The sequence below is a fragment of the Plodia interpunctella genome, chromosome 22 (genome assembly GCF_027563975.2).
Source record: "Plodia interpunctella isolate USDA-ARS_2022_Savannah chromosome 22, ilPloInte3.2, whole genome shotgun sequence".
In the NCBI taxonomy this organism is placed as follows: Eukaryota; Metazoa; Arthropoda; class Insecta; order Lepidoptera; family Pyralidae; genus Plodia; species Plodia interpunctella.
Genome location: NC_071315.1, coordinates 1,558,628 through 1,571,666, shown reverse-complemented (window position 1 = coordinate 1,571,666; position 13,039 = coordinate 1,558,628). Strand labels below are relative to the sequence as shown.

The 13,039-nt window shown below is 36.2% G+C and overlaps 2 protein-coding genes across 2 annotated transcripts; one reads left to right on the top strand and one right to left on the bottom strand.

The window, feature by feature from the left end:
• Positions 1-595: 595 nt before the first annotated feature.
• LTV1 (LTV1 ribosome biogenesis factor) lies at positions 596-6,135 on the bottom strand. The gene is made up of 11 exons (XM_053762414.2): positions 6,006-6,135; positions 5,766-5,924; positions 5,392-5,511; positions 4,905-5,061; positions 3,976-4,089; positions 3,647-3,759; positions 3,242-3,376; positions 2,805-2,962; positions 2,129-2,276; positions 1,294-1,481; positions 596-791 (listed from the first exon to the last, which is right to left on the bottom strand). The coding sequence occupies exons 1-11, from the start codon at positions 6,006-6,008 to the stop codon at positions 614-616; spliced, it is 1,473 nt and encodes a 490-aa protein (XP_053618389.1). The 5' UTR covers positions 6,009-6,135; the 3' UTR covers positions 596-613.
• Positions 6,136-6,688: 553 nt separating this feature from the next.
• Positions 6,689-12,832, top strand: Art4 (Arginine methyltransferase 4). The gene has a single exon (XM_053761994.2). It carries the CDS (start codon positions 6,832-6,834, stop codon positions 8,428-8,430), a length of 1,599 nt encoding a protein of 532 aa, XP_053617969.1. The 5' UTR covers positions 6,689-6,831; the 3' UTR covers positions 8,431-12,832.
• The last annotated feature ends 207 nt before the right edge of the window (positions 12,833-13,039 follow it).

The window sequence follows — 13,039 nt, the reverse complement described above, 5'->3', positions numbered from 1 at the left end:
TCTTCAATGAATTCATTTTCAATATGAATCAAAATCGATTTAGTGGTTTAGCCATGAAATAAATATATAAAGGCAACTCCTTTAGTCTGAAACCAGTATTAGCAATAACACACTCGATAAGCAGGTATTGACTGTTGAAAGTTTCGAAGCAATCGATATTTATATCGATAATCGATAATAATATCCCTTTTTTGCCCTTTGTATTTTGTAACTATAACAATTTAGTTATTTCAAACAAATATCCCTGTGAACACGTGGACCGAATGCTTAATATCGATAATCATGTAGGTTATTGATATATCGATCGACTAAATAAACAAATATACACATATCACACAGATTGAGTTAGCCCCAAAGTAAGTTCGAGACGTTAATAAAACAGTATTTTTATAATATATACATATATGTATAGACAAACATTTAAGACCCAGCAGCCAATCTGAAAAAGTTCATTTTCCATGTTGCCCTGACCGGGGATCGAACCCGGGACCTCCAGTGTAGCGGTCCGGCGTGATGACCATTAGGCCACGGAGGTCGTGAAAATCGTCAGTCGTCAATCGACTACTTAGATTCGGGGTTTAAATAAAAAATACTATACAGATATAACTTAGATCTATAATATTCTGTTTCCTTGCACATTATTTCTGTTATTCAACATTATCTTCTCTTGTCGTTTCTTCTCCTCTTTGAAGGCCTCTTTGTTCGCCTTCTTCTCTATTCTTCTTTCTTTTCTGTACTCTTTCAGCAGACGTTTCCTTTCTCTCTTCTCGTCTGGCGATTCGTCTTTAGGTCTGAAATATGAGAAGTTCACATTAAATCTATACTAATATTATACACTAGCGGTCCGTCCCGGCTTCGCTCGGAGGAAAAAACCATATCCACACTTTTTATTTAAAAAAAGACCCACATCAAAATCGGAGAGGTGAAAAGTGACATATAAGCTATTTACCGCGGGCAAAGCTGAAACAACAGATAGTACAGTCAACAGCATATCAGCCTATCCAAATTCATTGCAAACTCACCGCTATTACCGCGTCGTGATGTGCTGTTGACTGTACGATCCCATTTCTAATTACAATAAAAAAATGGGAAAATAAATTTCGTTTATTTGTGCGTTACCTCTTCAAGCTTTAGATAAAGCTTGAAGATTCGTTGAACAGATGTTCAACGAATCTTCTCGAACTGTCTCAAGAGTACTACTTTTCATTCCGTAAAAAAGTAAATTATCTGTGGGAACTATTTACACAGCCAAACACGCGGGCATAAACCAGTATTTAATAAAAATTCCCATACCTTATAGAAAGCACACTCAGAGTGGACAGAACAGACTCTGCATTCGTTTTGGCATCCTCATCATTAGAATGTTCATCGTCTTGCATAGCGTTAAATTTGGCCAGAGACTTCACCGTCAGCCTGTTGTCTTTGCCCAGAGTGTCTATGGGCAGGCCCGTTTTGGCGCTAATTTGGATTTTATGCGGCTTCTGAATAAGAAAAAATGTTTTATATTTTAGACCGTATTATTGAATAAAATATTATGTATAAAATCTATAAATTTTATCTATTCACATTACATATTTGTAAAGAGGGTTGATAGTAAAATCAGAATTTAAGTGTGCATTTTTTCGAAAAGCATTTTTGTACAACCACTAGCGACCCGCCACGGCTTCGCACGAGTTAAAACATAATAAATTATGTACTATGTATTGGTGAAAACCGCATGAAAATCCGTGCAGTAGTTTTTGAGTTTATCGCGAACAGACAGACGGACGCAGCAGAGGACTTTATTTTATAATATATAAGAAGGATTAAAAAACCGAGTAATGCGAAGGTGGCATTGCAAAAAAAAATTCTTTTGTCTAGTACGTAAATCATACAAAACTGACCAAAATATTCACGACTAGTTGCCCGGGGCTTCGCTCCCGTGGAAATTTTGAGATAAAATATAGCCTATAGCAATCTTGGATAATGTACATTTCCAATGGTGAAAGAATTTTTGAAATCGGTTCGGTAGTTTCGGAGATTACCCGCCCCAAACATACAAACTCACAAACGCTTACCTCTTTATAATAATAGTATAGATGACTTTTGCGAAAGTGACTTTGCGTGTAGACCGACTTGGTTCCCTCACCTTAGGTTCCTCAATGAGTTTCGGATGGTTGTAAAGATTGGAGTACGTGGACAGTATGGTCTCGCAGTCCCACTTCTCTTTCGGGTCCACTTCCACCGTCACCATCTCCTCCTCAGACTCTTCCTCTATCTCTTGCAGACGACGCATTCTGTAGAAATTAACACATATAAAATATTTTGCATTTGTTAATTTAATCGTGTGGCATTTGTTCACTCATTGAAAATTGAGGTTGAAAAATTCATTAATTGTAATTCCAAGAGTCTAATATATTTTCATATGTGTATCAAAAATACTATTAAGTGATTGCGCGCTGGCAACATTGCGAGACTAGCGCCGCCGCGGCCGCTGCGGCGGCGCGAGGGAACCAGCGATATATCCAGATAGGTGTCACTGAAGGGAAATGAGGCGAATATTTTTTTGTGTTATGATATTAAAGTGCATATGCATTGTTCATTAAATGCTCATTCATCATCATTAAATGTTCATTAAATACATAAATATTAATTATAGGTGAAAGTTTTCAGCGCCCGTAATTATTGCGTAATTATTGATTTTGAAAAAATACGTCACTAATCTAAACTTTACTTCACGCCAAATATCGTGTCAACTCATTCTGTCCAGTAATTCAGATATCAAAAAATTAACAGACAGACTAGACAGATAGGGATATAGTTACCTGGCTAATTCCTTCTCCTTATCAAGCTGATATTTCCTCTTGGACTCCTCAAACTCCTCAGCGGCTTGCAGCAACATCCGGTGTGAGTCCGGCATGAAGCCTTCAATCTCTTCCAGATCTAAAGGGCCTAGTTCTGTGTCGTCGTATTCCGCGTACATCTATAACGGGAGAAGTCAAGTGAAATATTTTGTATAACTGAAAACAACTTCATCTTCTTATTTACAGTCAGAAAGTGAAGAAAACTGTTTTCGTTACGAACAAAATATATTTTGCTGTTATCTATAATCAACCGCCCACACTGAGCTTGTATCGCGAGTCCGATGTACACAAACACAGAACACGAGCACAACACTGGAAATCGAACTTAGCACCTCCAGATAGCGGATGGGCGTGGTAACCACAACGCCATGGAGGAGTTAGTCATGGATAAGTCTTACCTTTTCAAATCGGTTGTCCAGCAATGATAATCCTTGATTTCTTCTAATAACACTGGACGACATGGAATATTGGGAAAATCTAGACTTTGTATCGTCCTTATTGTCGTCCCAGGCCGGCATACGGCTTCGCGGGCCCTGAAATACACAGAAATAGATTAACAAGAAGAAACGGTCAAGTACCAGTCGGAACCGTAGCGAGGGTTCCATAATAAAGCTTTTCAATCCAATTTCGGAATTATAAATTTCGGAAACCCGATATATTGCCAATAATAAAGTGAAATATTTTTTGGCGTAAATACGTGAGTTTTAAGTCTTTCTTTCTATTCTCAGTCTTTCTATGTTATCTGCTAACGCTGGTGTCCGATTTTATTTAAGATGCCAAAGGTTTATGTTATGTCTACTCACCTGTGAATCACTGCCATCATCAGAATCAAGGTCTGAAGCGAAAGCTTTATCTGAATTATCATCGTCAGACATACTTCCTTCTTCGTCATCCTCATATTCTTCATCTTCACCACCTAAAAATATAGGTTAACAAAAGTCTGTCAATATGCTAAATCAGCCAGTTTGGCGAACTTTTGTCTACAGTCCATACATGGCCAATAATCGCCTCGTACGATATCCACGGAAAGATATGGAGTGGTCCTATTTTAGGGCGGGACCACACACACACCAGTTAATAGGTGGGTCGACTGGTTACATCAACTGTGATAGGTTTACAATGAACTTCTCACCTTCCGCCATAGCCAGTTCAATGAAGTTATCTTCCAATAGGTTATCAGGATCATCAAAGTCGAAGTCTTCATCTAGGGCTGCCACAACCTCTGGATCTAAGTCGAGACACAACCCTGGAAGTATAAAAAATATGTTTGTAATAAATATTTTGAATATTTTCATTATGTATTGGAACTCTGAAGGCATTGTTAAGAAATTGATTATATTGTAATAGGAAAATCTGTAAAATAGTGGATAGTTTAATACTACTACAATACCACAGACACAAATAATTAGAACTCAATCGAACTAAGGATTAAAATAATTCCCTAAATTCCCATGAGTACATAATTCAAAGTACATAATTTTACTTCGAATTATGTACTCATGGGAATTTAGGGAACTAGGTGAAAATACATATGTGGCCGTCCAAATCAAAAGGGACCTATGTATAAATAAATAAATTTATTAGTACAAATCACACTGATTGAGTTAGCCCCAAAGTAAGTTCGAGACTTGTACCTCAGGTCCTTGCTGATTGATAAATGTTATTATAATTTGAACTATTTTTTTAATGATAGATTTAGATAAAAATTTTGTTAATTTAGTTACTTTTATCTATTCGATTTTGTTTTGTGGGATGATAGCGTGCTCTCCATTTATATTTGCACACCGTGGACGGTGAAACATGTAGGACTAAGCTTTTCTTTTAACACCACATTGTAAAAAAATGTAAACTCATGTTTTGCAAATAAATAATCTTTGTCTTGTGTTATGGGATACTAACTCAACAATATTATATTTATAATAAATACATATATAAACATCCAGGACCCGGGCAGAAAAAGATCATTTTCCATTGCAAGCGGGGATTGAATCCGGGACCTCTCGGTTCAGAGGCGTAACTTTACCACTATGCCACCGAGGTCGTCAAAACAGCATATTTCACCTTGAGTGGCAGCTTTATTCAATAAACCAATGTCTTCCTCCACTTCTGAAGCAAACACGGAACTGGGCAACTTCAATGTGTCAGTGACGGCCATTTCGGTGTCCATTTCTTGTTCACTGGGCTTGGGTGCCTTTTCTTTTCGTTTGTGTGTGGGTTTCTGAAATGAAAACGTTCAAAATTAGTATTTGTTCTGAAGACACTAAAGAAGATGATGCTAAAATATTTTTTTTGTATATAATTGCTATATAATTTTTTTAAAAGTAATTACATTACTACATTACTTTAAAAAAAATTATAACATGCCTGGCAGTATTCTGTGTGACATGGTGTTACTATGAATTTTGTAGCTCTTAATAAAAGAGGGGTGTCTATTAGCCCTTGCATGCATTTCAAGTTAGGGATGAGCTACCAGACAAATGTTGCTCTTAATAAAAGAGGGGTGCCTAATAGCACTTGCGTACAATTAAAGGTTATGAGTTTCACTTACCGGTTGTAGCAACATTGTGACTTCTTTAGTGTCTTTGAGATGTTGGAGGTAATTGTAGTCATCATCAAAATATATGCCATACTTCATTTGTTCTTCTTTCCTCTGTTCCGGAGTCAGGTCCTGAAATGCAATAATTAATGTTTATTAATGGTTCGACAGTACCGAAATTCAAACTACTATCTTTACAGCAAAAACAACAGGGCAGGGCTAACCCAAGCTTTATAGCCTGTATGATATACCTTTTCTTGTGGCGTGTGGCTCTGCTTCAAAACAAGTCCATTACATATCCTCGGATAGATGTCTTACAAGGTCGCAAGTTCACAACACCAAATACGACCGGAAAAACGCGAAGACACGAGATTTTTTGTACTTACTGGTTCTTTCTCTTTCCGCGGTGGTACATCTGCATTAACGGGCACTAGGACCCGCTGAGGTGCAGTCTCGTCAGCTGCCAAGGGGTCCCTCTGAGATCTATGCACCAAATTAAATGTTACAGCTTTCTTTTTATCAATAAATTTCTTCTTGGCTTTAGGCTGAAAAGAGGTTATATTATTAGAAACTTCTAATAGTTTTGTTAAAATAAAGTTAAGTTTAACATATACATGACAAGTTACCATTTTGTGTGAGTGCGTTTACGAGATTTTGATGGAGAAATCGGCGAATAAATACACGCAATTAGAAAAACATGTGTTGTTTTGGAAATGGCTTACGTCAAAAGGATTGAACGAACTATAGTTATTTGACAGGTTGTATTGAACTACGGTATTGCAAGAAATAAACTTGAACGACTATCTTTTGACCCCTCTATCTATTTTTTTATGAAAAATTAAAAGAAAACTGGTCTTTTCTGTGTCCATTGCCCCTTGGGCCAAATAACATGAATAGATAGGTACAGACCTATCTTTGTTTTTAAAAAGAGCACAAAACGAATACAATGACTTTATTATAAAATTAACACAGATTTGAACATAATGTAATAGTCTGTGAGAACTTATGACTTTCACCCATACGAGTGTTTATCTTTTTCGCTGTTTTCAACTAGGAATACTAGGATCAAAGTAATAACGCCTTTATTTGGTAAAGAGAACAACCAATATTAAGTAAAATTGAAGTAAAGTATATTGGACGATGATATAAAAGACGAAAGTTTTAAACTAAAGGTGTTCCTTTATTAGTTTTGTATAGAAATATTTAGTTTTGTATAGAAATAAATCCATAAACAAGATCTTTGGCATTATGGAAAAGATGACTTTGTCTCCCAAAATAGTAAGAAAAGAATAAAATAGCACGCTGCCAATCATAGACAATAGAGGGAGGAAGTTTGTGAGTGATCGATTTTACGCCGGCCTCATACATTTTCAACGGCAATTTTCTTTGTTTGCCTTTTAGCGCGTGGACAATATCGATAAAGCATCCGCGCGCCCAAATCCAAGTATAGAAATGGCGAATACGTTTCGCGGGGTGACAGTCTCCGCTGTAAACAATGACGGCTCCCTGACGCCTAGGTTCAACTTCCCTACGAACGTAAACGTGGATTACGATCCACAAGGGCTGAGTGTAAAAGTGATACGAGCTGATCCTGTTTTGGCGCAGGAGGTGCTCGAGTTTCCCGTCCACAACCAGAGTGAGTGTTCGCGCGTAGTCGGTCAGTCGTATATTTTCACTATCGACAATGAAACTCTATTTTTCAAGTTCGCGTCCGAAGTGGACTGCCAGAATTTTCATCTGCTCGTCAGTAAGATCAAGGCGGGCAGATCATCGTCTGTGTTCACGGTTCGGACGGAGGATTCATCAGCGATGCAGTATTTCCAGTTTTATGGTTATTTGAGCCAGCAGCAGAACATGATGCAGGATTATGTCAGAACTAGTACTTACCAACGCGCGATATTGTCCAACATCAACGATTTCAAGAATAAAGTTGTTTTGGATGTTGGAGCCGGATCAGGTATTTTGTCGTTTTTCGCGGCGCAAGCAGGCGCGCGGAAGGTGTACGCTGTTGAGGCGAGTAATATGGCCCATCATGCCCAAGCGTTAGTGCGCGCGAACGGACTTCACGACCGCATCACGGTCGTAGCGGGTAAAATTGAAGAGATTGAGTTACCTGAAAGTGTTGATGTGATAATCTCTGAGCCTATGGGCTATATGTTGTACAATGAACGCATGTTAGAGACCTACCTACATGCTAAGAAATGGTTGAAGCCAAATGGCAATATGTACCCTACGAGAGGAGACTTGCATATAGCTCCGTTCACAGATGACGCATTATTCATGGAACAATACAACAAAGCTAACTTTTGGTACCAAACTTGTTTCCACGGAGTAGATTTGAGTGCTCTCCGTACAGCTGCAATGAAGGAATACTTCAGACAGCCTATAGTTGATACATTTGACGTCCGTATCTGTATGGCACGGTCTGTGAGACATGTGGTGGATTTCTTGAATGCACACGAAACTGATCTTCACCGTATTGAAGTACCATTTAGATTTGAATTGACACAGTCTGGGACATGCCACGGCTTGGCCTTCTGGTTTGACGTGCTGTTTGCTGGAGCTACACAACACATATGGCTGTCCACAGCTCCCACAGAGCCTCTGACGCATTGGTACCAAGTGCGGTGTCTGTTAGAAACACCAATATTCGCAAAACAAGGACAGGCATTGACAGGACGTGTGTTATTGCTTGCTAACAAGAGACAAAGTTACGATGTAACTATGGAGGTTAACTTGGAAGGGACAAACATCTCTTCGTCTAACACTTTGGACCTGAAAAACCCATATTTCAGGTATACAGGAGCGCCAGCGGCTCCACCACCAGGAGTTAATACTACATCACCCAGTGAAACTTACTGGAATTCTATTGAGTCCACAGGCTCTCTAAGCAACGGTCAGGGAGTTATATTGACTGATGGCACACAACAGTACTGCTCGACACCCGATCAGACGATCGCATATGGAGCACATCCTAATATGATCAAGACAGTGATGCTGCAAGAGGAGTTCATCAAGAGGATCGGGATCAGTCAAAATGGCGACATTTAATCCGCGAAGTCGCGCCGCGCGCGCCTTAGGGCTATAAGGAACCGTAATCGGTTGTGAACTCTCTTCCGTTCAGACATTATAGTGTGTAAGAGAACTTATTTATTTCGAACGATACATCACAGTGACTTGACTGTAATTAGGGATTTATGGCTAGCCTTGTATAAATTTTACAATAGTGAATGCACTAAGGACTATAACACCCTGCAGTCTTAAGTTTTGTTTGTAAACTTTGAATGACGCTTACTAGTGTAATTCGAAACACAATCTGCTGGTACGAAATACTTTTTTTTTTGTAAATAATCCCAATCAAAGTTTTGTGAGGAGTTTAGCAACATGGGCTCGGCAGCTCTAGTGTAAGCGTATAGGAGTGGGAAGTACATTTAGGAATAAGCAATAAGTGCTGAATTTTAATGATAATGCTTATCATTGTCAATACTCATTTATCATAACTAGACTCAGCTCAATCATGTAGCTATAGGTAGGGTATCCTGAGCAAAGTCCACTACATAAAAAAAAATCATTGGTTATGATTCATTGTCTGCCGATCAAATCAACTTACAGATTGTGGATTACATCTGGCATAATTACATATTGCATATTTTTATATATAGTTTTGATAGCCATAATTGTGTTAAACTTTGTAAATATTAAGTTAGGGTACTTGTAGTAGCTCCATTTTTTTCTTGATTATCCAGTAATCAGTATTTTTTTTTGTGTTCCATTTAATTCTAGAAATGCCTATAGCAATAATAATTCTTAGTTGTAAATTATAGTGTAACCACAACACCAAGACAGTTAGGGGCACATAAGTTTTGTGATATTTTATGTATTCAATATCATCAAGGAATAATCAAAGTTAAATAGTAATTATACAAAGCCAATTTTTCAAAATAAAACTCATCAAAATATGACATCTTTGTATGGAATTGATATATCATAGAATTTGTCCCAAAGAAATTGTGATTAAATACGATTTTCCGCATAAAATAGAATTTTGAGAGATTGGCATAAATGAGTTGTCATTTCCTGAGTATGGGTGTAAATATGGATGTAATTAATTGTGACTGGATGAAATTAATTGACGCTGATTCTCTTAAATATAACTTAACTCTTGAATGAAAAATGTAAACTGACTTGTTATAAGATTAACAGTTATATTTTCAAGAAGAAAACTTCGCCTAGCTGAGATCTACAATCTTGTCCTATAGTTAAACAGTTTAAAATTTGGTGCTGCAACATTTTTGCACAAAAATAGCTCATAACATGACTACCTCATGATTTGGCAGACAATTGGAGTTTTTATGCCGGCTCCACACTAACGTCGAATGTCAACGCGAATGTATCAATTTTGCATAGTTTGTAAGAGTGCTTCTATTTACCGCAATAGAAAACCCAGCGATGTATGCCGAATCTGTCAAAATTTGGCGAACTTTACCGCGTTAGTGTGGAGTCGGAATTATCATGAAGCAATTTATTTGCAGTTGTTAGCATGTCTATTAGAAATTACTTTATTATTTCTATTATTGGGGTGAGATTTTAAACATACGACAAGTATCGATTGTGCATGCTTCATATTGGTTTCTTTTTAAGTATATTGTGTTACCATTTTATAGAGTAAACCCAAAAAAACAATTTTTAGTTGGTTAAAGACATACACAATTGTTTACTGGAATCGAAGTGTATTAACATTTCAATTGACACCTATATACTGGTGTAGCAGCTACGTGTCTAATTTACTTCCAGAATATCACCCTAGATTATAATTTTCGAAAGTTTCGAAAAAAGCTAGTGAATATTCTACGAAAATTTATTTGCATAAGTTATGTTGTAGATTTTTTGTGATATAGGTTTATTGTCGTAAACAGATACATTTTCTTTGGTATTTGTTTATTATGAAATATTATGAAACTACTATTTATGATCGCACCTACACAAATATTGTCTATTGCCTATTGTCGATTGCTTGAAATCTCAGCCTGTTGAAATAGGGTTGCCATCATCAAAAATCAAAAAGCAGCATCCGCTGCTATATCGTAATAAGTAGTGTTGCCGAAAAATCGACAGGTGCACTATCGATAGTTGGCTTTGAAAATCATCTAAATTATCGATAGTGCTATCGATGTTTCCGCTATTGTCAAACTATCGATAGTGGGCTATCGATCGGCTAAACCAATAATGATGACATGCTTGTCGTAACTCGTGTTATGACTTAAAATAAGCGTAGGTAGTCATAGTTTTAGTAAGTGACGTAGTGGGAACCCTAAATTAATAAAAGCCAGTGCACTTGCCATTTGATATTTCGAAAATAGTGTGTTTGAAGACACCCATTTTTTTTTCTAAGAACAGTGCTCAAAACCCAATGCGAACAGAAAAAGGACATATCAGAATTATTGTAACATGTTATTGTAATAATATTACTTAATTAGTGGATTTGTGCTATTATTTTTCAAGTGGATTTTTATTGTTTACACACAAAAAGTTGGACTAAATTTGAAAAAAAAAATTGCAATTTTAGACACTGAATTTCAAAATAAATAATACAATCGTGAAAATTCTAACATGGTATTTTTCTGTTCGCTGTGGATTTTATTTTTCATACTTTTGTGAGCATTCTTCTTACAATGTCTTGTGTGGATCTAACAGTGTTTAATTTTGGTGCTGAGAGATTCTCGTGTTGTGGCTGTGCATGCCTTGATTTTTCTCAAGAACTTGTCAATACAACCTTGCTCCTCTAAACAAGTATCCTTACAAAAATATATTTATTTTAAACTAGCGGCCCGTCCCGGCTTTGCTCGGGTAAAACCATAATAAATTATACACCTAACACTTCACCAAGAATATATTAATTTAATTATATAATAGAATATACTATCTATTAGTGAAAACCGCTGGAAAATCCTAGAAGTAGTTTTTGAGAAAGAACTTTTTTTCTGTTGGAATTTGTTGAAGTGTCATATTTGTGTATAAAAAGCATAGGTACTATAAAATTTAATATCAGTTTGATAAACCAGTTCTATCAGGATATATGTTTAGAAGGGGCCTGGTACAGTTTGTCAATAAAGAGAAAATTTATTTTTTTCCAACTACAATACTTTTTTTTCGCCATTGCATTACCAAATAGAATGGTCGAGATTGGTTGATAAACACCCAGTGTTGCCAGCCAATAGGACACAGCATCTACATTTATTTCTTCAATTTATTATCGACTATTACAAGAGCATGGCTGTATATTGTGTATTAAAAATTGACATGTATCAGTTATTTTTTTCGCGAATCAAAGATAATTATGGTTGTGTGTATAGAAGAATTGATTGAATCAATTAAATTAAATGCTGGGCTGAGTACAGACATTGTTTTAAAATACAACAGAAAATTAATAGAAAAAAAATAATGTACAGTCAGCAGTAATCAAGACACACAAAATCATTGGAAATTCGCCGCTATTATCATTAAGTAAGGGGCCATGCAATTCACTTGATATATGGTTGACTGTACTGTAACGATATTATTTGTGACCGCATTGTTAAAATGTTTTAGATGCAAGAAAGGATATATTGCGATCTCTTACTGTAGTTCGACCTCTCATATGTATTGAAAGATTTATATGCTGTAATGCCTTTCAAGGCACTAGAAAGAGGTAGCGCATCAAATGAAAGAGACAGCAATATATGCACGTACTTTGCATCAAAATGTTCTTGCACAGTGTGGGCAATGATGATATAATGAAATACTTTAAATTTTTGACAAATTGTATATGACAAACACTATCAGTATAATAATATTAATGTATTATTTACTACAATGTCTGTAGAATTATATACTAAGTTGATTATTTTTTGAAAATGAATTGGTTTATAACAATTTTGTTAGTCTTGACTGCGAAAAGCAAATATGTAGTGTAAATTAATGACGAAAAATCTTAATTTTGCATGATTTATAAGGTAAATCAAGAGATTGATAAGCGCTTTAAATTAATAATTTAATGGATAGTTATCAGGAGACTGGCATGAAAAGCCATTTGAGCGATAGCGCATGCGCACATGTTTTTCGCGCAACCGTACCGTACCAAAATCCTATCGATATATCAACAGCAAGACTTATTTTCAACATTGTCGATAAAAAAAACTAGTCCAAGTATCAGCCCAGTATCGAATTAGAACAATTTTATGTTTAAAAAAAAACTAGTGAATTAATTCTATTTTTTTTTCATAAAGTGGGTGCGCAGTCCAGTATTACAAATAGTAATTCTTTTTTCAAAATCGGTGCACGTCCATTTTGTTTTTCTTTTTTTTCTATTGTTTGACGACAAATGAATTGTAACTCACTTGTGTAATAATAATTATGGAAACTTTGGACGGCAATGTTCGGTAATTATATCAAGTAATTTTATTCTAATCATAAATTTAGTTTAATTTCACTATTGTTACCTACCCCCTTTATTGAGATTTCGTTTGAAATCTAACCTTTCGCAACACAAGCGCCCCTAGCGGCCAGTTCTCTAAAATTTTGCTCGGAAATAGATGAGATTTTGGCGCAAATAAGCAGTGATCAACCTAATGCGATAGTGTTAAAAACAATACGGTTTACGACTAAGCTATAATTCCTAAAA